The sequence below is a fragment of the Onychostruthus taczanowskii genome, unplaced genomic scaffold (genome assembly GCF_017590055.1).
Source record: "Onychostruthus taczanowskii isolate IOZ18803 unplaced genomic scaffold, ASM1759005v1 scaffold149, whole genome shotgun sequence".
Classification (NCBI taxonomy): Eukaryota; Metazoa; Chordata; class Aves; order Passeriformes; family Passeridae; genus Onychostruthus; species Onychostruthus taczanowskii.
The window spans coordinates 423,841-450,943 of NW_024498674.1; the positions used below are offsets into that span (position 1 = coordinate 423,841).

The window sequence follows — 27,103 nt, forward strand, 5'->3', positions numbered from 1 at the left end:
CATTTTTCAATTTTGAAACGGCAGAGGGAGATTATATTACATTCTTTATTGACATTAGGAAAGCTATTTTCTCCTGAGTAATGTCACACAGTTCTTAACATCATACAAATGTGACGTTACCTAGGAGCTCAGTAATCTTGGTTCCCAGCATTAATAGTGTTTAATTATATAATATGATTTATCACAATGTTGATTAATTTCCTTCAAAATGTAAGGCAAATGTTTTACAACAATGGTAACCATTAGTACTACATCATTGGGACACAGGACAATTTTATGTTCTTTTGATTAATTACATCTCATGTTGTCCTGTCCTGTCCTGTAGCAATGTATTTTTGTACTAGAGTTTCAGTGAAGAAGGTGACCAGTGAAGAGCACAAAGGACAATCTTTGCCATTTTCAATTTCCTACTTCATGTGTTCTGCAATGCTCTCCTTGGCTTTAATAAAGGTGCAGGAGAGGAGGAATGACCTGCTATCCAAACTTCCATGCTGTTTCCTGAGTGTGTCTGATAGCAGTGCTTTTGAAAAGACTATTCTCAACTCTGAGAGCTTATCCAACCTCTCTAAGTCTGGCAGTAGAATAAAACACTTCATATTTTTCAACAAATTGCTTAATGTATTTCCTTGAGGACTTTGCTATTGTCAAATTTACCAATTACTTCTAAACTAAATTTGTCCTATTACAACCATTAATATATATGTACAAACTTCTGTTTCCATTTTCTTCTTCTTCTTGACTGCCTTGATATGATTTTCTCTTTTTTTACTGGGAGGACCTTAATTCTTTTTCTCACATGCATCCATTTTTTCTGCAGATGTAGCATTTTATATATAAAATATATGTTTTTAAAAATTACATTATTTGTATGTTTAAATTACAAGGGTTTTAGTTTTTAAGTCCCTTTTGATTCTTTTTCGGTTTCTTTTTTGGTTTGTAATAAGAAACTACTAATTAATTTCCCTCATTCCTGTATGCTTGAAATCTGTGGATTGTTCTGTTTTTATGTAAAAATAAAATGAATTTTTTATTCTGATAACATTTCAAACACCCAAATTTGTCATTAGGGAATTCTGCAGCTTTCAAGCCTTTCTAAAAGACCATTATTTTTCATTATAAATGAGAGTTAAAATCTTTTGTGCCTATGCTTGGATATAAGCTATGAAGCTGTTACATCTGCTACTAAGAATGATGTAACTGATCTGGTATTTAAAAATGCCAGAGTGAGTAGGTTGTTGTGGGAGATGATATGAACACTTTTAGCAGGTGCCTTGCTTTCCAGTAACCATGGACCTTAATGAATGTTTATAGATACTAGAATTTTTACGATTTATGAGTTGGTTTTTTTTCACTAGAGTCTTGTTTGAGTTTCACCTTTGTACGTGGTATACAAATAGTCAAGCAAATAGACAATTACATGTAAAAGTAGTTAGTTAACAGGCATATGAGGTATCAAGCCAAAGATAGAATTTGTAGTGAGTTAACATGGTACAGGAATAGCAATGTGAAGGTGGAGGAATCTATTTTGGAACGGGGAGTTGTTCTTGTGCTTTAAAAACCTTCAGGAACTTATAACAGGCTTTTTTGAGCTTCACAGCTAAAATTGCTTTGTAGATTTTACACCTTTCAGTATTCACTTTATTGAGATACTTTGTGTCAAAAGTTTTGTACCACAGCTACTACAAGGCATTGCATTTGTTTTGCTTCACCAATTAATGAATTCTTTTATTTGTTGGTTGCTATGAGTTTGGATTTTTTATCTGATAGTTGTCATTGACATGTGGGAGATACATGCTGAAAAGAAAGTGAAAAGGTCCTTCTACCTTAAGACTAATATTTGCTACTTCTACTGCACCCAAAGAAAAATATTCTGTGACAAAAAGCATTTTTGTGTCACTCTAGCATTAGTCATAAGAGCTAAAGCATTAACCAAAGGCTGCATGCTACACCTACAGTGTAGCATTTTGCTCCTGTGTGCTGGTACTGTTGGAGTCCTTTCCTCATTGCCTTGAATGCCTTGAATTCAGCACTGGATGCTGCAGTCTTCTATTGTGGTGCAGGTCACGTAGCAGTGAATGAACAAGGTTGCATGAATAATGTGCTTTTTATTCAGCGACTGGATAAAAATTAATGCCCTTAACACCTACGTACATCCAATCTCCACTGCTTCCTGTGTGCTTATTCTTCCAGAAGCTTTAATTATTTATCCTTGGAGAGAATTTGACAGTAACAAGTAGTCACGACTCAGCAGATTAACCATACAAACACCAGAACCAATCTCCATGTCAAGTACACTCTAATGTCTCATGGAATCAAATGTTGATTTTGAAGTGATGTGACTCCAAATTAAGAGGGAAAAAAATGGCATCCCTAACTGCTGCATATTTTTTAATCTAATATTGTCTTTAATTAAATTAAAGTTGGTTTAATATTCTTGCTAATTTCAAGAGGTAGTCTGAAGTGTGTTGTATGCTCTAAATACTGACACAGGCATTCTGCAATGGAAATATATTTTCAGGAGAGAATTGGGGGAAGCAACATTAATTAATAAGCCAAAATATGTGCATGGTTTCTCATCAGGCAGTATTGCATAGTGATGAGGAAAAAAGTGAATTACGTAAGATACCTGCAGCATTTGCTACTTGATCTTTACCAAATATATTCAAATTAAAGCAAAACTACAGGCATAGTAGGAATCAGTATAGCTAAAGGAGAAACAGCCTTGGAAATAAACTGTAACTTCTTTATACTAGCTAGAGACAGAGAAAGGGAGAAAAGCATATGTGTGCATATGTATATATATATATAATTCAATCTACAAACATACTTTTTCTCCTTGCTCTGAGTGCAAGATCACCAAAGGAACTGATAATTTTTTTCATTTGACTTTTTTAGTGCTAAAAATATTATGTGGCTGTATTTTAGAAGGCAATTCCAGAAAGGACAATATTAGACCACCTTGCTGCAGCTTGTTGAATAATGCTAGTGTATTATCTGGCTGGACTGCATGAATCACAGCAGGTGGGAGCAAATCTGTCTGCATCATCAGACTGCATAATGTAGGAGTATGCCCAGCACTGGTAGCTACTAATGATTGATTTAAGCCTTAAGAATTACCCAGGAAAACTATATCTAATACTGACCTTATCTCCCCATGCTAGGAACAGACTCAGAAGTGTAATGTGCTGTGGTTTTCTTTTGTGCTTTTGCTTACAAACAGTAAGCAATTGGGTGACTGATTACAGCAGCTATTTGCGCAGAGTTGTGACAGCCTCTCTGAAGTTTTAATAAACACCAGCTATTTTCCTTGAAAGTAACTGACTAGTCTAATGAAGAATTCACTCACAGAAGACATGTTCCTTGTGTTAAACAGAAGAATAGAGGAGATACTAACACCAGCTCCTTTTTGTGTTTTGTTCTAGGAATTGTTAACTGTTAAGCTCACTTCAAGCCAGTTGGTAAACTTCAAATTGCATCATATTTAGTTCTCTTGAAATGAATGTGCAGCTGAACATTTGGACCAGTGGTTGAAGTTTGCCTCACTAGTGAGAAATCATGTGATGTATATTCTATATAGGGACAATAATCATGATCATGGTGAGATGAATGTCTGAAGGATTAACTGAACTGGTTCTAATTGCTTTTGTATGTGGAACTTGGCAAACTCAGATCTAAAATTTTTGAGTGTTAGCATGAGAGTTATTAGATGAGATAACTATAATAAAAGCAAGTGTGCTGAAGTATGGTGGTGTGCTGAGGTACTCTCAAGTGTCTCTTTTAAGAATTTGTAACAGGTTTATCCCAGATTGCATGAAGATGTGAAGATGTGGGTGACAGGCAGGTTCACATAGTTGGTGAGATACATTAAGGGCATTATGAACAGTCTTAGGATTTCAGAGAAAGGAAAATGTGTAAAAATTCAAACTTATATTTGAAAATCATTAATGAGTTTATGATTCTTAATCGCAAATGTAAACACTGCTCTGTGGCATATACAAAATTTTTTTCCTCCAGTTAAATGACAGCAAAACAACTCCTGCTAACCACGTGAGTTATACTTCCAGTCTCTTGACATTTATCTGTGAAGTTTTGTGATACTGGTAATACCTCAGATAATATGTGAAGCATGTTTATTAAAAACACTAGACTTTAAGAAATACAGGCAAATATTATGATGCCTCCCTCTCTGGAGACATCAGTATATTTTTACCTTTTCCTCTTCCTGGTTATCCCATGAGGGCGTTGTTACTTAACATTTTCCAAACCTCCCCTTCTTTGTAGTTTATGGCTGAATTTGATCATTGGTTTCATTAGCTTTCAATGTAACAATGATGTGCAGATAGAGGATACTGAGCAGCTGCAGAGGTAACCAAGGAATGGAAAACAGGCTAAAGGGTCATGAATCTCTTAGTCATGGTGTATGTGTAAAGGAGGCTTTTATGGTAGATGCTTTTTATGGTAGGAACTAATTTTAATTTTCTTTAGCCAAAGTTCTATTAAAAGTGAACAAATTAATGATAGTTTAGAAAATCAGTATTTCCCAAAAAAGCACTTAACAGCTGTTAAAAAGTATTTTCATTTGGTGAAGTTCAGTAACATCTCTAGTGAAGCCAAATGAAGATTCTGCTGGTTTAACCCAGTGCTTATTTATCATTAGGATTGTGGGCATCTGCGGTACTGAGAAGTTTCAATTTTTTTTAATCTTGATGTAAAAATTTAATGATAAAAGGGAAAACCTGAAACAGCCTCTTTATTTTTGATTATCTATGTTACAGGAATTTACCTGGGGTTTTTTTCAGCTATCCTTTTGATCTGTTTGCAGTTTTGTGACTACAGGATGTTTTTTTAGGCATAATTACAGAAAGACCAGACATATGATCCTCCCTACACTGCTGATATTTCATGTGCCTCACCTTTCCTGGCAGTATATATCCCTTCTTTTCCCCTTAAGTGATGGAGAGATAATTTCTGCTGTAAAGGACCACCCCAAAGGTAAGCCAAGATGGTTTATCTACTGATGAAATTTTATAGACTGCTTTCTTTCATGAGCACAAAAAGCTGAAGCAGCAATAGAAATTGCATTGCTAGTCATTACTCTGTGCTTCTGAACAGATGAGACAGGCAGGACATTTCTGCCCTTTTAAACTCTGGTCTTACTTTTTGATGAGATACCACACTCACTTCTTTCTGCCTGTAACATGGTGTTGTGATTTAACCCCAGCCAGCTACCAAGCACTACACAACTACTTGCTCACTCCCCCAGAAGGATCAGGGAGAACTGAAAAGGCAAAAGGTAGGAAACTTGTGGATTGGGATACAGACTTCCCTTAAATAGGGAAGGCAAAAACTGTGCACACAAGCAAAGCAAAACAATTATTCAGTGCTTCCCATGGGCAGGCAGGTGTTCGGCTATCTCCAGCAGAGCAGGGCCCCATTACATTTAATGATTACTTGGGAAGACAGACACCACCACTGCAAGCATCCTCCCTTTTCCTTTCTCTCCCACTTTGTATCCTGAGCATGATGCCATATGGTCTGTCTGGAATATCCCTTTGGTCAGTTGGGGTCGCCTCTCATGGCTGTGTCTTCTCTCAGCCTCCATGCCTCCCCAGTCTCCTCAGCGGCATGGCCATAGGAAAAGCAGAAAAGGCCTTGGCTCTGTGCAAGCCCTGCTCAGCAATAGCAAAAACATCTGTCCGTTAACAACCCTGTGTTCAGCACAAATCCAAAACAGAGCCCCATACCAAGCATTGTGGTGAAAATTAACTCTACCCCAGTCAAACCAGCATGTGTGGCCTTGCAGGAGCCTTTAAGTTTTTCATTCTCCTTAATGCATTTTTGAGTGTGATTTGCTGGGAGGTTGTGTAGCTACCTGTAGATGCTAATGCTCTAGAAAGAATATGCTCTGTAGAAAGGAAGAGATCCTTCCAGCTTTGTTTGCATCTTGGACAGTAGAGGGCAGGTGTTAGTTTTGTGTGATTGAAAGCTCATGTGGAATGACTGTGTGCACACATTTCCATCTGCATACTAGAAAGAGTTAGGAAGATGTAGTATAGAGCAATTAAATATAGATTATGCTTTTTTGTATATGTAGGAAATGTTTTTTTAGCAGAATATTCTTTTGCTTTTTCTTAAAAAAACCCGATGGTTGTTTTGGGCAAAAAAAAGGTAAGCACAAAATTAAAGTGCTATTGGCAAGGTAAGAAAGAGTATCAGTCCAGGAACATTACCATCTATGCATCAGTATTCCGAAACCTCCCAACATCCTTCTGTTCTCTCACTTGACTCTCATCATGGTGGTCTGTATACGTGTTCCATTACAGACATGTATATGTATTCTGATACAAAATTTTATGTAGCAGACTTACTTTTGCCTTAATTTTTGAGTTTTCAATTTAATTGCACTTAAGGATTTTTTGCTTCATGCAGTCTTCATGCTTGTAGCTAAACAACAGATTTCTTCTGGTTTAGATATTCCAACCAAGCATATGTTGGTAAGGTGCTGTTCAAAAGCAGGCTTAGTATTTGCACACTTTGGGTGCAAAGTTGTGTTTTTACTGGTAAAGTTTCTTGCACTTGGTTAGAGGAGCAGCTTTAGTAGCACAAAGCATTGGTATGACACTGTCTTGGTAGTCCTAGACAGATAAGTGCTGCTAGTTTTCAAAATAAAATCTTAGTTTAAGGATAATTGCAGTTCATTGTGGTCAGTAATAACTGTTAGAATAGATAAGTAACAGGTTGCTTCAGTGGCACATGATAATTTCATAACAGTATGGATCCTTACTCTTTCATATCCTAGTCAAAGTGAATAATAACAGCAGACAATCAACATCTCTGCAATGCTAACGCTGACTGTAATGATAGTGTGCAGTCAGTCTCAGATGTGCTGTCGCTTGAACTTGAACTAATTGCAGACAACAGCACTGCTGGTGCCACTGGGTAGTAAGGCTGATTGTTTTCAATGCACTCCTTCTGCTTTACTTATTGCTATAGCAGGCTTCAGGCTTTCTGGTGGCTTTAGCTTTTTCCCTCTCTGTTCTGGAGCTGTGAGCTGTGTTTGTGTCTCTGCCAGTGGCATTTCTCCTCTCTCGCTTCATCCTGGCACCAGGGCTTCATTGAAACCCAATTCAAAGTGAGCACTGGGCAGTTCTGAGATTGGGCTGTTGATGTAAGATTTCTCCACAGACTGTCATAGCTGACTATTTTTCCCCATTCCAGTATCTCCTGTGACCTAGATACCCGTCAATTACCTTTGCTTGGCCCGTGGGCTTTGGTTTCTGCTTGTTTGTACAAGCACTTACTATGTTTTTGCTCCAGTCTTTCTGCTGTACATCCTTTCTACGTTTCCTTGCTGTTACTGAACTCTGGTCTTAGTGCATATGCCCAAAGTCCTTTGGAGAACTGCTGACCCTCAGAATACCCACAGTTTTCGTGATAACTTAGCCTTAATTGTACTGAAGCTTCTCAGGGGCTTGCCCTGCTTGAGCAAACAAAACACATTTTCTGAGGGTACCTAGAGAAAGTTACTATATACTTTTGCTACAGCAAAGAAGTATACAGGCTGCTGTGTATGACACTAGGGTGCTAGGCACATGTTTATCTCCATTTCTCTGCCATTCTAAACATTTTTTAATCTTGGAGTCCCTTTTAGAGTTCAGGGTGCTTGCCTCCCTACTGCTCTGCTTCAGTTCATGAAGCTTAAAACAGAATGTCTCGGTCTTCACATCTGCAGCCATTTCACTTAGTGCCTTTCCTTACGTTACTAGCAATGTAATTTGTAAACTTCAATCCATTTAAGTGAACATTTAAACAGATGTTTAAATCCCTCAATCCAGCCCTGCCTCATTATCATGTCTTTCACAGATTTGCCATCCTGCTTTCCATATGTATTGTTGTATCTAAGATAGGCCAACTCAAATGCAAGGAAGAAAAGCAACCCACCTAAGAAAAGAATGCATCCTTAATACATGCAGGCATGTGGGCATACCTGCACATGTATATACTCGTTTGCAGATGCCTCTTTCATTTTACTATACCCAGAAAGAAGTGAACCATTACTTCAGGTCAGATAACAAGTATCATTATCATAAACAGGTATGGTGGTTCATATCATCTATAATATGCAGAAGTAGTTCTTATTTTTAATTCACTGGGATTGAGTGCTGTGAGTGCTGCTGTGAATAACCCTCCACTGGTGCTGTTGTCCACTACTGCAGAACTGCCAGAATTTTTTAGTACTGAAGCTGATCAATAATGGCTCTGCATGTAGCTCCATGTTTGCCAAGAGCATCTGTATCAGTTTGGTGACACAAGTTAATGGGCTCTGTTTCAGGGTGAAGTGGATGCGAGTGGGTATTAGACACTTGTCCTGGCCTGTGCAATTCATTTCCTCTCTCTTCACTGTTCATGACTGAAGTGATTTGGAGTCTTGAACTGATCTAGCTGAAAGTAACCCCCAAAACTCCCCGACAGTTTATTCTTCAGGCAGGTGCCACACACATCGTGCACTTTGTGGCAACGTGGCAAAGGTGATGCAGTCTGAGCAGCTCTGCTGTCACTAGATCCTACACGTGCTGCCAGAATTTTGGCCTGATGTGTGACCTAAGACAAAGGATGGTAATTTATACTCTCTGTTGGTGTTTGTTTCTTACAGTTTTGATGATAATCTTTTAATTAGGGGAGGGGAAACTAATGTGTTTGGGAAAGTCTGCATTTTTTTAATAGACTGCTGTCTGCTCAGACAAGGTATAGCTACCCCTTCCTGATGCCAAGAGTTATAACAAAGTCCATTATGCATTTTTTTACATATCCTTTTCATTGCTGCTCTTCTTGCCAGTATTTAGCTATCCTAACAAATGAGTAGATACTAGAGCATAAATTTTCTTGTGGTGGTAAGGAACATATTTATATATATATACTGTATAAGTAATAAATAATTTTTTCATGGTTTTAAAAAGCAAAATATAAATAAAGCCATTTGCATTTGCATAAAAGTAAATATACTTTATAAGTGGCAAACAACCTAAGAAATCTTGTACAAAAAGTCAGACACAATTAAAATTCCCAGACTTCCATTTTGATTTGGAAATGGGGAATGAAATTTGACTCCTCTTGGAATCAATAAGAAATTTGTGAAGTCAGATTTCATATATAGGGGGTTTTTAACATCGACTTTGCCAACCACTCATAGAAAAATAAGATATGAACAAAATAAAATACTCAAAAAACCTATCAAAACTAAAACCCACACACCTTATTACAATGTAGAAAATAAAACTATTGAATTATTAAATACATTTTGTGAATGAGAACCGAAAAGGTGCTAGGTTAACAAATAAGTCATAGTTGAATAAGAAAGCAAAAAAATTTGTTGCATAATTTTTTTAGTGAACTAGATGGCTATTTGCTTTTTTCTCCAAATCACAGGTTTTTCTGATTGTTTAAAATGGAAACACTTGGAGACACATGGAAATTAATGCCTATATGCCCAGAAGAAGGATCATTTCCATCACTATGAATGAATTATGGAACCATGTTATGGGCCTCTCATTACATTATTCACAATGCAGTACATTTTGTACGCCATGCCATGGTTTGTGAACAAAAAAGAAAATATGACTGGGATGTATTTCTTAGGGCGGAGAGCCTTTCTAGGGTGATGCTCCAGCTACAGTGAGACTCCTGGTGCAGAGGGTGGAAGCTTGGGACAGGGAGAAAGAGGAAAAACCATAGAAACAGGATCATTTAGGTTGGAAAAGACCTGTTGTATATACAGGTCTGCAGTAGGTGCAGGCAGCCAAACAGACATGGAAGAACTTTAGATTTTCTGGTTTTTAGGATATACAGTTCTGTTACACTGCTGCTAATTCTCTGGTTTCAGTGTGTGGCTGAAGGAAAGAAATAATTAAAACTGGAGGGTTTGTAAGAGTTGATTTAGTGTTTGTGGATTTTAATACACTTCACTCTCTGATCCTTCCTCACAAAAGCTCAGTGTCATGTTCAGATTTGGGTATAATCTCAGATCCGTCTTTTCTGTGAACTTTTGTAGTGTGTTAACTTTTCAGAGTAGGCTCAGGCACTACTAATGGAGCAGAAGGAATTACAAGTTTCATTTTTTTCCAAATATTTCATGTCATATTTCAATGAGTGAACATGTCTTTATAAAAAATTGTTTCAGTATTTCCAACTAACAGAAAAAACAGCCCCCTGAACATTGTTTAGGATCTGCTTCTGCTTCAAAATATAAGCATCTGCTCAAAAATTTGTAGGCACATTTTGAGACCTTGAGTTTATACTTCACTGATGTAATTTTAGTTGGGAGTTGATCATTAATGATTAATAATCACTGATCTTGAATAGTAGTAATTTCAGCAGTATGGTTTTCCAGAGAAATAATTTGCAAAACCACAGATAATGCTCCCATTTCCTGGTGCAGCCCACCCTTAGCAATAATGTTGCCACGGAAACAGCAAAACTCTGATCCATCCAGTGAAAGAAAAGGAGTGAGGATGAAAGGGAGATGGGGGCAATTTATAGTTTTTTGGGGTTTTTAAAAATAGATTAACTAGAATTTGTTAGAATAGTTTTGGTTTCAGGTTGGTTTTTTTTTTTTGGGAAAGGGGGTGTTCCTTGATTTTGGGTTGGTTGGTTGGTTGGTTTTTCTGCAACGGGAAAATGGCACCCTTTACCTACATGCCTTCAGGGTTTTTTTTGCATAGGACAGTAAGCTGAGGTTGAACTCAAACACTCATTATGGAAAAAAAACCTAAGCAATGTGATCCCAGTCTATGCTTTGGCTCCTGAAAAATGTTTTGAAGTAGAAGTATATAGTCCTGCCACTGACAGGAAGGACAGTGCCTTTCAATAAGTCTTGCAGCTATGGGATGAGTCCCCATTGAAATCACAGTAGGATGTAACTGAGCTCTGTGTGCAGGTAGATGAGAGAAACAGAGGAATACAGAATATAATATGTTAAGTATGTACAAACAAAACATATAGAATTGTTTAGGAATTAAATTTTTAAAATTAAAATAGCTACATACTTCTTAAGAAGGTTAGATGATAATGCCTTTTAGCTTATCCTGAAGTTATCTTGCTTTTCTTTTAACTACATCATCTGAGTTTGTCTCGCATAAAGAAAGGTGGATTAGGATGATTAATAAATACATGGGTAAGAGATTTCTGATGTATGTCTATCTTGTGTTGTGCAAAGAATGCTGGTATTTTTCCTTCTTAATTATCAAAAGAAGAAATATCCCCACAGGATATTAGAAATCTTTGTATTATAGAAATGCTATGTTTTTAGTTGAAGAATTGACCATTTATTAATATTGAAGATTGACCAAGAACATTTACTAAAGCAGATAATTAACACTTTTGTCTATCATATTACAATATAAGCAATAGCATGCAATTTGCTGATGGCTTAATGTTACATCACACCAACAGTAATTGTTTAGGACCTATGGCTACATTTTGTGAAGTATTAAAACTCTTGGCAACATCTATATTTATATAGATTATATAGTCAGTGTTTCTTGTAACTTATAACTTTTTAGCTAACCCAAATTCCATTTGGAGGGTTTTTTTGGTCCAAAGTTAAGGTCTTTCTCATTTGTCTTAAATTCAGTTTAGCCTGCAAGCAATTTTACTGCTACCAGGCAACAACTGAAAATGCAAATATTTCAGCAGAATTTCAACAGTTTCTAGCACTTATTTGTTGTATAGAGTATGTACTTGACCACAGTGTGTTACTGGAATGAGGTATTTTTGCCGACTCTGATTATATGGTTAATATTTCTCTGAATATGATCACTGGAAGTCACATTTTTGCATTCTGGAGAGTTTTTTACTATAGGTTGGGGAACATAGTGGTGGTGTTTCTTCTTTATGATGGTCATGCCATCCTACCTGGTTTGGCAAGTGTATTGGCAATGTCTCCTACATTTGCAGCAATTTAAAACCATTTAAACCTCAGCAAAATATACTTTCTCCCTCTAATCATGCCCCCAGCATAATTTCTTTTCTTACTCTTTGTGATTAATAAAAATTAGTAGCTTCTGAAATACAGGCTGCAGAGGTAGTTTAGATACAGAAGGAAAAAGGTAGCTAAGAATAAGCCCCTAAGAGCTGCTTGGAGGAAGAAAAGGACATGAAACAAGAACTGAATTAGGATAAGAAGAGTATCCATGAGAAAGCTGAAACCCGCCGCCCCCCCCCAAAAAAAAAAAAATCAAAAAAGAAAGTATTGTCTAAGATGCGAAAATTACCAGTAGTTTGTAAGAATTGCTGTATTTTGTCAGAGGCAGTGTACACCCCCTCACTGTGTATGTATTTCTAGGATTACATATTATTTTTCACTTACCAACATTGAATTTCCACCTGCCATTTTATTAGTGGTCGACAAAGGAGTAATTGTTCCATGGCCATTTATTAATCGTGTTGTAGTGTCTGGCTCACAGGTCTGCAAAAAGAAAAAAGAAGAAAAGAAAAAGGCTCATTTTTCAACTTGGGTGAAATTCAATGTGCTGACTTAGCATAGGTTGCTAAATAGAAGTAGGAAAAAAATAGTGCTCTGAATGTCTTGCTGTCTTGCAAGATAATAGTAGCAACAAGCTTGTTTATGGTAAAGTCAGTGTGCAAGGTCCAGACACAGTGCTGGAAATGCAGAAGACATTATAAATGCTCTGGCAATAGCTAGAATGAACTAGATCCTAATTTAAATTGCAGTTTGTGCCTATTACACAGTCTCCTAATTTCATTCATTATTTCCTGGAGTTGGATTTGAACCTACTGCCTGCAGGGCAAAATTATGTACTGTTTCTAGTCTCTGGAATTATAAAAGGCAAGGTTTTGAAATGTTCAAAAGGCTTTGAAATGTTTCAAGGTTTTGAAATGTTGAGGGTAGTTCTCCTACCCTCGGACTGGATTTGTAAGGGAGACAGTTTCCTGATCAGATGCTGAAGTCAGTCTGAAGGCACTGGATTTCAAGCACTGGGTAACTCAGTGGCTTCTACTTCTCTGCAGTGTCTGGTGTCAGATTTGCAGTAGAGCTCTGCATCCAATGGATGCCTTGCAAGCATTTCTCTGTCCAGTGAAAGTTTCAAAATTAGACCTTTTGCTGGTGCTCTGGGAAGCTTTCATCCTCTAGCTTTACCTTTGCCTACCATTCCCTGGAGTGATGATTATACTGCTTTTAATTATCTACTGTGCTAACAGGGTAAATAAGGGAGAAATAAGTATATGCAATTTTTTTTCAAGGAGAGCTTTGGCTTTGTTTTTGTGGTTATTTTTATGGGGGGGCGGGGTTGTTGATTGGGTGGGTTTTTTGTTTGGGTTTTGTTTATTTATTTGTTATAGGGTTTTTGTTTGTTTGTTTTGTTTTGTTTTTGTCAGAGGTCTCTGAAGACAAACCTGTAAAATCTGTGAATCTGCGGGTGCACAGAGAGCAATCGAATATCAAACGAAATGTGCACATTCATGTTCCTGTGCTGGATGTAAATGAATTGGCTGAATGAACACAGTCGGGGAGAAACAGAGATCTGACTCCACTGTTTTCCTCACCTGCTACTCCTGTGGACACCCCAGGCATTTTTCTGGCAACACCCTGTCTTCCGCAGGGGCTTCACGACCCACTCCCGTCTGCTGACATGCGGGCTTCATTTTCTGGTGTTGCAGCAAAAAAGGTGCCGCCTGTGCTCGAAATGGGATCTTCCACTATTTAGCAAGGCTTTGCTGAATGAGTCATCAAAGCCGGCTGGTATTGGCTGGGCTGGTGAGCACCCAAGGGATTGCCTGGCAGAGGCTGCGAGGCCTCGCTTCATTCACAGAATTGTGGGGATTCTAGCCAGCCCTTTCATTCACTCGCGCAGCATCTCATTCACATTTTGCAGTCCTGCTGGCCGCTTCTAATGAAGAGAGCCGTTCGGGAGCAGTAGGGTTTTCTGGGCAGTAGAGACACGTAAAAATAGGCTATGGTGTGTATATTTGCTGTTGCTGTGCTAGGAGGATGACGAGAGGAATGAATGCTGTGAGGATGCTGTAGCAGGTTTGCAGCGTGGTGATGAAAGGCTCTTCTGCAGATCAGTAGAAAACTGCTTTACATTGACTAGGACATTGCCATTATTCATCACTGCCGGGATAAGAGGTGCTAACTTAATTCAGTATGTCATGAATATACCTGTATTTAAGCCGGCTGTTCCACTGTGTTTGCAGTTTGTATACTGCAGCCTTTTGTCGTGGGAGAAGGAAGGAATTCCATAGGCTTTTTTCCTTTAAGTGTGCTGCAGTTTGTAATTTATTTTAAAAATTTGCACTATGCAACTTCTCTGGTCTGATTTTTTTTTTATAATGCAGTGTGTTGTCCTACATCCAAAAATGTTTTGCAAAGCAGATTGATTTATAGGAAAAAGCCATATGACTTGTGATGGGTACTGTGTTTCACAATGCTGTACACATTTGGACTTCTAAAGAAATTGCAGGAGAAATGAAATACCTGTTCTGCATGTTTTTTCTCCAGATCAAGTGTTTGTGACTGACATTCATTCTTAATAAAGGCTTTTTTTTTTTTTTTTCCTCACTGCAGGCTTTCAGTTTGCTGCTACCTTTTTAATATTCTCTCAGGGTTTTTTTCAGTTTTTCAGAATTGAACCAAACATTCCAGCGAGTTGAAGACCCTCTTCATGTCTTTCTTCGGGATGAAAATCAGTTGTGAGAGAAAAAACGTCTATTAAGCCTGTTTTTGGACATCAGAAAAATACTTTTCTTCACACATAGGTACTTACGTAATTCCTGCATTAAAATAGAATGTTTTTGTGAAGTAATAGGGAAGAAGGATTTCTTTCTCTGTCAAAATTTGAATATAACAGTTTCTGTGAGTGACTGCATTTACAAAAAGGCACTGTTAGGCTGCTTTTATGGAAAAAAAATGTATATAGTCTTTAGTTCTGTTCATCTGTTCTGAAAACCTATAAGGTGTCTGTGTTCTGCTGCAGGGGCAGGAGAGGGAGATTATATGTATGCAAATACTATCCAGATATTTGCTATCTAATTGTGATTTCTTTATAGATTCACAAATATGTGAGGTGGAACGTTTTAACAGATGAATAAAGTGTGGTGTTTCATAAAGGCTATTAATTCAGTTTTAGAGAGGTAATTGCCTGTGGTACTAAAAGGGTGGTGGGAGGGGATAAGAATTAAAGGTTGGGAGGAAGTATCTGTTTGAGAAGATAGGAAAAGGGAATTTGAGAATTGATTGGTGCTAGTGTGCTGTAAGTGGGTGGATGTGGTTTTTTTTTTTCTTCTCTCTCCTTTTTTTTTGGCTACAGGAAGTGATTTGCAGTGTTCACAGCCTTTTGTTGAAAAGGGTCCTTCTCATTTGTGTGAGTCATGCTTTTGCTGTGAGCGAGTTGGCAGCTCTAAGCAGGACTGAGATCTCAGTCACAGAAAACTGTTACTTCACCCAACCTTAACAAGAAACTAAAAGAAATTTCTTAAAAATATATATTTTTTCATTTATGCTTACACTCTTTTTCTTTTTTACCCTAAACTCTTGTTAACCCTCCGTGCCGTTATGAATTGCTTGGTATGTTAGTACAGGCATCTCCTGCATTGGCATCAGATTTGCCAGAACATATGCAGGAAAGCAGATAGAAGGGCATGCTTCAACGTACCAAGTATAACCGCTTCAGGAATGATTCTGTGACATCTGTTGATGATATTATTCACAATTTGCCCATGAACAGCAAGGTCTCAGCAGTTGCTACAACTTCAGCTTCACCTTCGTACCTGGTCTCACCAGAGGCTCTCCGCAAGGACCAAGAAGATGGACCCACCACCCTGTGTACCCTCATCCATAAAGTGTCCCACTTGAAACTCTCTAGCACGGGCAGCCTTTTGGGTATCAAAAACCTCTCCTCTGCAGTAAAGGAGCTTGCTGTCTCCAAATTGCAGGGAAGCTCGAGTGCTTCTAGTTCAGCAGCAGGGGCTTCAGACAACATATGTAACCTTGTCTCTGCCACTTCGTGTTCTCAGCAGGACGTGAGCAAGATGAGTATGGGGAAAAAAGCACGGTCAGAGGAAATGCACCTGGGAAGTGAAGACTGGAATCAAACTAGCAGTTTTGTCAATAAATCCTCTCGAGGATGGCTGCACTCGAGTGAGAAGATCCTGGGACCTGGTGTGACGTACATTGTGAAGGTTGGTCTGTTTTCTTCCATTCTCTGTTTTTATCAATGAAAAATTCTCTGCTGGTTTTGCTGACAGGATAGTCAGGCTGAAAGAATCTCTATTCGGTTTTTTTTTTTGTGGTTTTTTTTTTTGTTTTTTTTTTTTTTTGTTTTGTTTTGTTTTGGTGCATAATACATTAAATGTAAATGCAGGAAGGAAGGGTTGGGAAGCTGAGTTAATTTGTTACATTAAAGCAAACCTGCAAATATTGTTCTACAGCTGTGTAAAAATCTTGTTCCTAAGCTAAAAGCTGATTTGATCTGGGTTTTTTAGCCTTCTTGTGAATTTAGGTTTTCAGTGTTATCTAGCATACTGTATATATCTTGGATACGTAGGCTTTCAATATGTCTGGTGCAATATACAGGAGGAAAGAAAGACTCCTTGATGTGAGGAATGCTGTTAATCATGCATGAATTTTTCAGTTTTAAAAACCTCTAAGGGCAAGTGTTTTTTTAAAGTGAAATGATATTTGAAATCTTAGAGCAGTAAGGCAGAGAGCACAATTCTTATTCTGTTTCACAATTAGAAATAAAGTAGGTAGAGCAGGAAAATGCAGCTTGTTTTACATAATGAGCATTCAGCCACTTTAAATGTTATTGCTCTTTTCAGTTCATTGATCCAGCATGTCAAGAGCAGAGGATCTTAAGTTTACAGGGTAAACTTAGTGTTTCCATATGCTTTGAAAATATTTTGAAACCACCTGTTAAAGTAGAGCCTTCAAGATAAGTGTATGTACAATGTTTTTTGTAGTTAGGTAAGAGTCTGGTTACACCTTTCAGTGTAGTGTGCAGAAAGTGTAAAAATGACATTATTGTCCAGAATTCATTCTTCAGTTGACATATTTCATTTGCCAAGAGGCTTTTGTATCTTAAGTGTTAAACTGTTTTGCAGCAGGCTATTAATGTTACAGGTCTATTTTTAGTGTCATCTTATTTTAGGTGTAAGAGTCACAGGTGACTTTATTTCAGGATGCTTTAATACTGAGTGACACCCTTGCTACTTAACTCTCACTGCTTTTTCTCAAGTCTTGTTATCAAAAGCAGAGTGCATATTTAGCTGTTGGGAGACTAGGAAGCAGTTTTCATTTCTTTGTGTTAGTGGTGATAATAGATTTAGCAGGTGGTGGTAGATTGAGTAAGTTGGCCAATTCAGAGCACTATTGAAATTGCACTTTTTTACTACTCTGAAATTTACTGGGACTACAAAGGAGTCAGTGCTACCTTTCAAGTCACAAACTGCTGTTCTGTTACTCTTCAAGAAGTGTCTCAATAAAAAAAAGCCCACTTAGATGCTAGACGTAGTGGTCTTGAGACTCTCATGTTCTTCTGCACAGAAATACTCTGGTTAACAGAAGATCATTTACCATTTTCACATTAGCTCAGGCAACTCAACCATTTTACTTTTTATTTTGCTTAGGATAGTATAAGCCCAATAATGACTGTGAATACACTGCTGCTGTCAGTTTTACCTGAGGTGATCATTATGAAAAAGAACAAACACAGCATTCAATTTCTTAATCCTTTCAGTAGTTTACCTACTATATGCTAGAGGAAGCTGATATCTTTGAATTGAAAAGAGAATTAAAGTTATACAGAAGTGGATTAACATTTACAGTTAGTAATGAACCCTACCTAACTGAGATAGTAGAACAAATATTTAATTAGTGCAATTGATGTTGGGTACATGAAAGTGTATTTACACACACTGTGTATATAAAAATTTTCAAAATCAATCAAACAACTTACTTTTAGGTGTTTGTTAGTAGTTTGTTAGTCTTTAAAATGTACAAATCTAGTTTATTGGTTCTCTTAAAAAAAACAGGACAATTGCTTTAACTTTATGGTTTCTGGCATAAGAATCACAGAACAGTGCTCTAAATGTAAAAGCACAGATTGAAAATAGACACCAAAATTAGTGGTTAATGAATGAATGAAAATAAACTGGTCCTGATTAGTTCCTAATTTGCCTGCTTATTAACTATCTCAGTTTTCCTTGGCAACTGCAGCGTTCATATGGATAAGAATAGAAGTGCAGTTCCCAAATCCTTAGACATTGTTTGCTACCAAGGCTTTTATCCAATCAGACCATCAAATCAATACACAGATAATGTATACTGAGGGGAAACATTCCCTGGATACCTCATGGCTATACTGACTGTCTGGGGGACTCATACCATGTTTAATTAGTACCATATGCCTTTCAGAAAATTCCATATGCCATTTGTTAAATGAGACAAAAATTAGATTTGTTGTTAACCAGCAAAGCCTTTTTTTTTTTTTTTTTTTTTTTGGCAAATGTGCAGTCGGTTACAATTTTCTCATTAATCCACATTTAAAAGAGAAAATTTGTCATGGGACAGGGTTAGTTGTAACTACTGGGCAGTTTGATAGCTCACATTGGAATCTTCTGAAGTAAGAGATACAAAATTCCAAAATTCCTATGTGCAGTGTATGAAAAATCTGAAATTTCACTTCTGTTCCCACATTTTTACATACTGCTCATTTTTAAAATAAGCAGTGTAACACTAATGCTTAAAAAGGGTGCAGATTTATGGTAAACTGTAGCTATATTCTGATCTCCATGGTCTGCTGCAATGGAATTGTTTTCAGCCATAAAAGTGCTGGTGCTTTCTCAATCTTTTACTCCCTGTGGATTTCCTGTTGCATTTTTATATATTATAACATAAAATTTTTCACAAAAACAACCCCAGAAAACATTTTAGCAACAAATTAGACAATGACCATAATCATACTGGGAATGTAAAGTAGCCAGGTACTGATATCATACTTAATTGTACTGCTCGACTATTTAACAAATAATGAATTAATGAAAAAAAAAAAAAAAGGCAGTAGTTTGCTGTGCTGGAAGTCTTTAAAGAGCTCAGTGCTTTCTCTATAGTGGGACTGATTACTGCAAGAAGGGATTATAAATCTTCATGTTGTCAGCAAAACAAAAGCATAGAATAAAAATAGTGTAAAAATACCTGGGTAATGTAACAACAGTTAAATGTTTCAATGTAATCTGTTGTTTCAAATTATAAATATCTACCAATGAGTATCACTGGGTAATATTATAGACATTTTGGAGTTTGTTTTATTTAAATAAGAGCAGAAAAGTCAAGAGGCAAATGCATTTTTGTCTTCAGGTAACTTGTGGCTGGATTTTGTAACAAGTGTCAATGAGTTTCAAATGTTGCCGTTCAGCAGTTCGAAACCAAAAAAACCAAAAACACTGTATAATTTTATATACCTTTATGAAGTGTATCTGAAAAAGCCAGTAAGATTTAAAGCCAACACAGTAGTGTAGAACAGACCTGAGTAAATCTAGTCTTAAAAACCAGATGGAAATAGAGTATCTAAGAGAGAGGAAGGAAGAACTATTTCATCCAAAAGAATCACTGCAATTCAGGCAAATAATATTTCAATAAAAAGGACATTAAATCATTACTATTATAGCAAAGTATTCCAAGAATATAATCCTAACTGATATTATTTCTTTAACATTCTAACACTTTCATTCTTTGTGAGGGAATAACAGCAGTTTATGTCTGATGTGGCAAACAGGCATCATTGTGAAGCTGTTCAAGCACATCACCAACTAAAGACTACAGTTCTGCAAACATTCCTGCATGACACTGTTTACAGGAGCAAGGAGCATTCTCATTGAAATAATTGAGGCTACCTTTGTACACTGGAAGTTAAGTGTGTGCTTAGGGATGAACTGAATTGCTGTGTCTCTTTAGTGCTAACCCAGACTGTAAAGCACAGCCTTAAATGGAGCTAACAAAGTGGAAACTGCGTCATATGTTGCCTTCCCCTAAAAGAGTTCAGGGTTCTTTGGAAAATGTTTCTCTTTTTTTTTTTTTTTTTCCTTTGTGTTTTAGCCAGAATTTATTTGCTCTCACCAAAAAAAAAAAAAAAAAAAAAAAAAAAGAAAGCTTTTTCGTTTCTCTTTTTGGGTAAATTTATCTTCTTTATAGAAAAGAAATTTTTGCAAGTTTGTTTGGGTTTCTTTTAATCAGATTTAATTTCAACTTTTGTCAGTCAAATTGAGGTAGTGCTGTTGGTTAGTCACTGATCATTTGGCATGGCCTGACTAAAAACATACTCAGTAGGATTTTGTTCATATAATTCTAATTAAAAAACCCCCAAACCACAGTCCCAGAGCATCCTGTTTGTAATGAGGTTTACATGTTTAAGAAATGTGTTTTGTGTTTCAGCCATATGGTAATAATAGGACAGAATAATGTCCTATTACTTCAGAGTCTGCTACCCTCAACCCGGGTACACAAACAGTGTTAACAAAGACTAATGAAACTGGCTTATCACTGTGAGTTTTAAAGCTGCCTGCGTGCAGATTAGGGGAGAGAGAAGTAAGTGACAAAGACAGCATTGGTTTAAGTAATTAATCCCTCCTATTGTACCATATTCCTGAGAGATCAGTTAGTATCCTTTCCATTTTCCTTCACTGTTATTTGAACTATGAAAGAATGATATTGATGCCTGTTGCTCTGTTGAAAACCTTTCTTTGATCTTCATGGACCTGAACTACCGTGGGTCTGTTGTACAGCCCAATAATAGGAAAAGAGCATTTCTCACAGAAATTAGATCAGATTCTAAGAGCAGAAATCATATGATAGAGTCTTTAATTATAATATTATTCTAATTACATGAATCAAGTACTATTACTGTACTATTACATTTGCACCCTTTTTTTCTTTCTGCAGAAAGCAAAGCATGTATTGATTTCAGAGTTGAAGGATTCAGCTGTCAACAAGAATGTCTGTTCTCCAGTACATTTGGAGTGTTTGCATGGAGTATTTTTGTTTAAAACAAAAATTATACTCTTGCTAGTTATTTATCCTGCTAGTTATGTATGTCCTACAGTTTTAAAATCCCTAGATGAATTTAGCTGGTCAGTGTAAGAGGTAAAATTGAATTCAGGCAGGATTCCTTCTCTGTTTTTCCTTGGAAATTGGATTGTTTGTTTCTTTATCTGTCTTCCAACAATGTTTAGAGCAAGAATATCACATGCCCAATGTAAATATCTGCCACTACAAATACAAAGAAAACACATGGATGAATCAAGATCTTCAGTGAAAACTCATGCTGCTGGAGACAAGGCAGTCCCAGTGATAGAGTGTTTTTCTCCCCTAGCTAAAGAGAAGTCTTGTCTCCGCTAACCCAACAGCTATACTTGTGCTGCAGCCTGGCTTCATTTTGTACCTGAAATTTCAAGTGAATGCACAAAGTATCAATACTAAATTTTCTTGTTTATAATGAGCAAAAGCTTGGATCTGCTTTGGTGTAGTGTCAGAGACAGCCAGCCTTCCCAGCTACTAATGCTCTTTCAAGGTGATTTACTCCCCATGTAATGAAACAAATTTCATAGAGGAAGAGGGGTTCAGTATTGCTTCTCTGCAATTCTGCATAGCCATGAAATATTAATTTCATTTGAGCCTATATATTTATGACAAAATGTAATGCAGTTCTACCTTTGTCAGCTGCAGGCAGGTCTGAGGCAGGGCCTGTCCATTTGAGTTGTGATGGGAATATTGATGGCACTCCGTGCAAACACATTTCCAGTCATCCCTTGTTTTCTGGAGGGGTTAGGCAAAATTCAGTAAGGATAATCTACAATGTTTATTTAATAAAAGTTAGATATTCCCCTTGGTTTTTCAAATAAGTTTTCATAGGGGCAGGTGAGATTTCAGTCTCCAAAGGCTGAACCAGACAATCCAAGTCATGGCTAAATGTTCAAAGACTGAAAAAAACATGTCTGAAATTAGACAGAAATGGCAACCAAAACCATAAAAACAAAAATAGACAGGGTATAGGGTGACACAAAGAAAGAAATGTGAGGAAGTCAGAAAAAGATGTCTAGGTGTTTTTGTTTTTTTTTTTTCTACAGCACCATCACATTGGATTTACTGATACAGGGTGGTTTTTTTGTTGTTGTTGTTTTTTGTTTTTTGTTTGGTTTTTTTTTTTTTTTACCTCAGAATAAAACCTGAAATTAGAGACATAAGTTGAACAAATACTTAAATAACAAGGACACAACTAAAAGAGAGATATTTTATCTTAAGATGTTGTCTAAGCTTGCTCAAGCTTGCTCAGAACCATTTCCATCCTTTGGATATATTGTTGTACAAAGATATTTTTATTTCCATTTTTGGCTCTTACTAATTTAGGAATTATACAAGGGAGAGAATGTTTCATGGGACAACAACATCTTTCCTGACTGACATTTGACACTGCTTACCTGTGATAAAGTAATTAAGAAACATAATAAGAAACAATTTTCTCTTTTTATAGACAAGCTGCTTTCATGAACCACAGGACATTTAGAAACTCCTGTAACTTCCCAAAGAATTGGAATGTTTCAGCAGCACTGCCTTTGTCATGAAATATAGGGGCCATGTATTGTAACCACATGTTGAATGCAGATGCTACACTTCTACTGACATTTTTGGTGAATTAATTGCGTAGAAAAGCTAAGCAGCAAGCACTAAGTAACTGGAAACATTGTATGAACTCTTTCTTACAGTATATTTACTTCTGCCAAGGAAAGAAAAGACGGAAAACATGAAAAGTCAGGGCTGCTTGGTATTGGGCACCAACTGGAAGCTGCAGGTGCCAATTTTGCGCTGACCCTGGCCTTGGGAGTTTTAGGAGTGGTGGTAAAAAGGGGTCTCAATTGAGCCTGCTTGAGGCCATTGGGGATCTGGTGGTACCCCTGGCCTCCCAGAGCTGCTCTGCCTCTTCATAGCCTTTATGCTGCAAGGAAACTTTCCAGACATTTTTTTATTATTTAAATCCAGCCTTGAAAATTTCTTCCCTTATCCCATTTTCTGCACAGTGGGGGTTATCTTTTGGGCACTTTTTCTGAGAAGACAAGAAACTATATCTTCAGCGTAGGAGAGTTAAATATTGATAAAGACTCAGAAATTTAATTGCTGAACTCTTTCGATGAAGACCAGAGATACATATGGCATTCATATAAAAAAGCACTCCTTCTCCCTCCATGCATGTTTTGGATTGTCAGTTTTAACAGTGACAGGTCCTTCCTACATCACACCTCCAAATGCACAGTTTAGAAAGCAGAACAGTATATGCATTTCAGATACTTAACATGGGTTTGTCTCTGGCATAGTGGAAAGGCACCTGTTAGATTTTTCATCTTCTGAATCTGTGCTTTAATGATATTCCTCATCAAGAAGTTCTACTTGCTAATGACTCTCTTACTCTCTAATGACTGAGGAAGAACAAGTTCTTGTAGCTAAATATATTTACAGTGTCCATATTTACAGTTTCAAATGTCTAATTATGATTTTCAGCTACTGAAGCACATTGTTTTGGCTGCAGAAGCTTTTGTATGTTTGTCTTAAAGGAATTCTGATGCAGAACATAAGCTGCTGGAACTAATCTGCATGGTGCTTTAGAGGGAAGTATATCTTAGTGGATATTCAAGGTAGCAGCAAAACAGTCTGGAAAGTGTTCACTGAATTAAAGTATGCAGCTGTGAAAATTAAGCAATTCATCTGTGCTACTGCAGTGCATGCTCTAAGTGGTTCACATTGCAATAATTGCATTCACTGTTATTATGTATTTTTAAAATTAAATGTAAAAAGTATAGAACTAAACCTTGTGGGTTTTTTTCCTCAAATGTAGCTTTTTCTAAGGGAAATTTTTGACCCATACAAAAAATTGAGGCTTAATATAGAATGTATTTATATTTTAAATAATAGAATGAATCACTGTCCAGTGTGAGCTTCTGGTTCTAACATTTCTGAGGTTTTGCGTGCAAAAACATTTATCTGTAAGATAAGAACATAAGAAATACTGTTCATGCAAAACTACAGATATGGGATTTTTCTGAAATCTTTTGAAGGCTCTGTTCATTTAGCATTTCTACTACATAAATATTTTTCAGCATGATGCTGGCAATTTTATTTCATCTACCTAGTAAGAAATAAGAAAAAAGTATTTTATTTGAAGATGTTTTGTTTTCAACCCCATTTGAGATGGAGATTAAATTGTCAGGAGCAAAATTTGTTTCTTGGTTATATCTTTCCCCTCTCTAGCAAGAAATGAGACCTCAGAGTTGACTTAAGAAATTGCTTTTTGAGATAAGATATCTTCGTCTTTCCCTAGCTGAATCTTTTGCCTTTTTAAAGAGATTCTGAGTCCTTGCTGTTGAGTTGATTGTGAGATGCTGCCAGAATGCTTTCACAGGGTAAGACAATTCATAGAAAGGGTTGGCTATCATTTGCCACTCAAGAATTGTTAGTCTGAATATATAGACATATAATCTATTTTTGCTACAGAAACAAGTTCATATACAAGAGGAAATAGGAAGGTGTTGGCCAGAGTTGGAGGTGTTCTTGGGAGAACTGTATTCTCATCCATTGCTGTAGAAGCAGACCACCTGTTTTCAAGAGGAATGCAATTGACAGTCATATCTATCATCATTTCTATAAGTATGAAAGCTCTGTTGGTTTACTTGTCTCATGGAAGATTTTGTTATGATAAGTTTACACTGAGTGGTTGAGGTTTATCTTTAGTTGAACCCCAAAGAAAATTTTCTTTTTCCACTCAATCAATCCTTACCTAGAGTTTTCCATCTGGATTGGACCATTCTTTAATGAGGAAAAAACCTTTGGGGGAAATACTGATTCACTGTAAAGCTCTGTACATGATTACTTCCAGTATAAAAATTACCAACTGCAGAAGTATGAAAGCACAGAAGAGTGCCTTTCTGTTTTTCATGGCAGCATATGTTTATGACACATTTTTGGTGCCGGATTCTGATAGTGTCTAAATATAGGGCCTTCTCATTCAGAACAAGGCTGCCAATGCTTCTTTCATGCAGGATTGCTGCTTCCACAACCAGGTTTGCTGTTCTACATATAGCAGGAAAGCACAGGGCAGAGGTACAGACTGGGAGCTTTGGCATATACTGCTAGAGCACAGTCACCAGGTGACCCCAGAGGCCTCCATTTATTTCTGAAGGTATGTATTGCCCCAGTGGGAGGGAAGGACAGGAGGCTATGGCATGGCTGGGAGAGCATGTTAGCTAAGCATCCATGTTAGCTAAGATTTTAATATGGTGTTACGTGATAGTTAAGCAGACGATTTAAAGGCAAATATATTTATATTCCAAACTATTCAGAGTTTTCAGAGAAACTGAAATCTCTAGCAGCTTACTTAGAACTCTGTGACTAGTGCTTATGAAAATTTACTTCTCTCTGAATATCTAGCCTTGGTTCTGCCCACAGCTTTTTCTAATATTATAACTTACTCTACATTAAAAATGTCACAGAACAAATTTTCCATTCCATTCTTCTACTGAAAGTGCCTAGGTAAGCTAGCATAAATGTGAATGGTTTTGTGCATTCAGGACCTCCTTTTAACCACACTGCTGTCTGTTCAGCTGTTGGTAGCCAGCATTTTCAAAGGCTGCTTCTTCTGCTCATCAAATGATTTGTATTTCCAACAACACCTGAAGCGAGGGGGTGTCCTGCAAACTTCTGTGATGCCAGAGTTTGGGGAAAATATTTGCCATGATAATGGCAGGACAATGGTTTTCCCCCTACCAGGAAAGTGTTTCCCTGACGTTTGACATCCTCTTAGCAATGGGCAGCTTTTAAAGTAAAGAAGAAAATGAACAAAGAAGCAAACCCCCACAAAACAAGGAAGTGAAGCCCCACAAAACAAGAATCAAACAAAAAAGCCTACAAAAACAAAGAGAAAAGGTTTTTGCACATTGGAGTGCAGGTCTTGCTTGTCATTGAGTCCAGAAAGATTTTTCAGATTCACAGATCTACATCCCAGTTGGGTAGCTGAGCCACATCCGTGGGTTAATGACGAGTATGATATTATAAGGGGCCTTTACATATACATTTTTTTCAGTATGAATGCAGTACCTCCATATTTAAAAGATTTCAAGTGCTAATTCGATTAAATCATATAAATAACATACATACAACTATGCTATGGTTTCCATATGAAGTAAAGAAGCAAATGTATGTATTGATAAGCTATCTTCCCTTTTTGTGCCCATGTCTTGCTGATTAGCAGAGTTAAGTAGTTTTGTGTCTCAGTCAAACTAGTAAGGTATTCAAGGTAATAAATGTTCCTGTAAAGCACAGTTAAAAAACTAGGAAGCATTGTGGCACATACTATTTTTATTTAACTTAGTTTATTTTATTAAAGGGAACACTTTCTGATTACAGCTTAGACTTGTGGGTTTTTTCTAGTTTGTAAGAAATTAAAAAAAAAGTATGGATTTTTTCTCTACTTCAGTGATTTAGAAAGTGGGTATTGTAAATTCAGTTAAGCTGGGAATTAAATCTAATATGATATCAAAGGGATTGAAGGATAGGGTTTCATATTAATTTGCTGAAGAGAAAAATTCATTTTATAAAATACTTATCAATCTTGCAGTCTCTGGCAGCTTGGGCTGCTTTTTACTTAGACTGCTTTTGTGTTAGTTTTTTTCTTTTTTTTTTCCCTCTTCTCCTTTTCACACATCAATATTGTTAGTACAAATCCTGCCTGTATCCACAGTTACATGTGGACAAACTTACTATCTTGAAATCAAGTCCTGGGCTGTTACTATTTTTGTACTATGGCCTGCTTGTTAGTGGGCATCTGGATTTGAATCTTAATTTGATTTAGGGTAGATAGCAAACCTTAAAGTAATTTTTCAGTTTTGTGGTACATTGGGGAACTCTCAGTGCACATTTCACAAGCTCCTTTAGTTGTTAGTGGTGATACCTGAAATTAAGAGCGATGCATAAATAAATGCGTATTGCACTAATAGCAATAGAATCTGAAATAAAAGCTCTTATTTTTAAATAAGGGAGTCCTCAACC

General features: G+C 36.9%; 1 protein-coding gene across 1 annotated transcript in view; it reads left to right on the forward strand.

The window, feature by feature from the left end:
- The first annotated feature begins 15,657 nt into the window (after positions 1-15,657).
- The window catches only part of SHC3 (SHC adaptor protein 3), a 51,712-nt gene continuing 40,266 nt past the window's right edge, over positions 15,658-27,103 (forward strand). The window contains exon 1 of the mRNA XM_041398458.1: positions 15,658-16,197. Coding sequence (XP_041254392.1) covers positions 15,658-16,197 — 540 coding nt within the window. The remainder of the gene's footprint in view (positions 16,198-27,103) is intronic.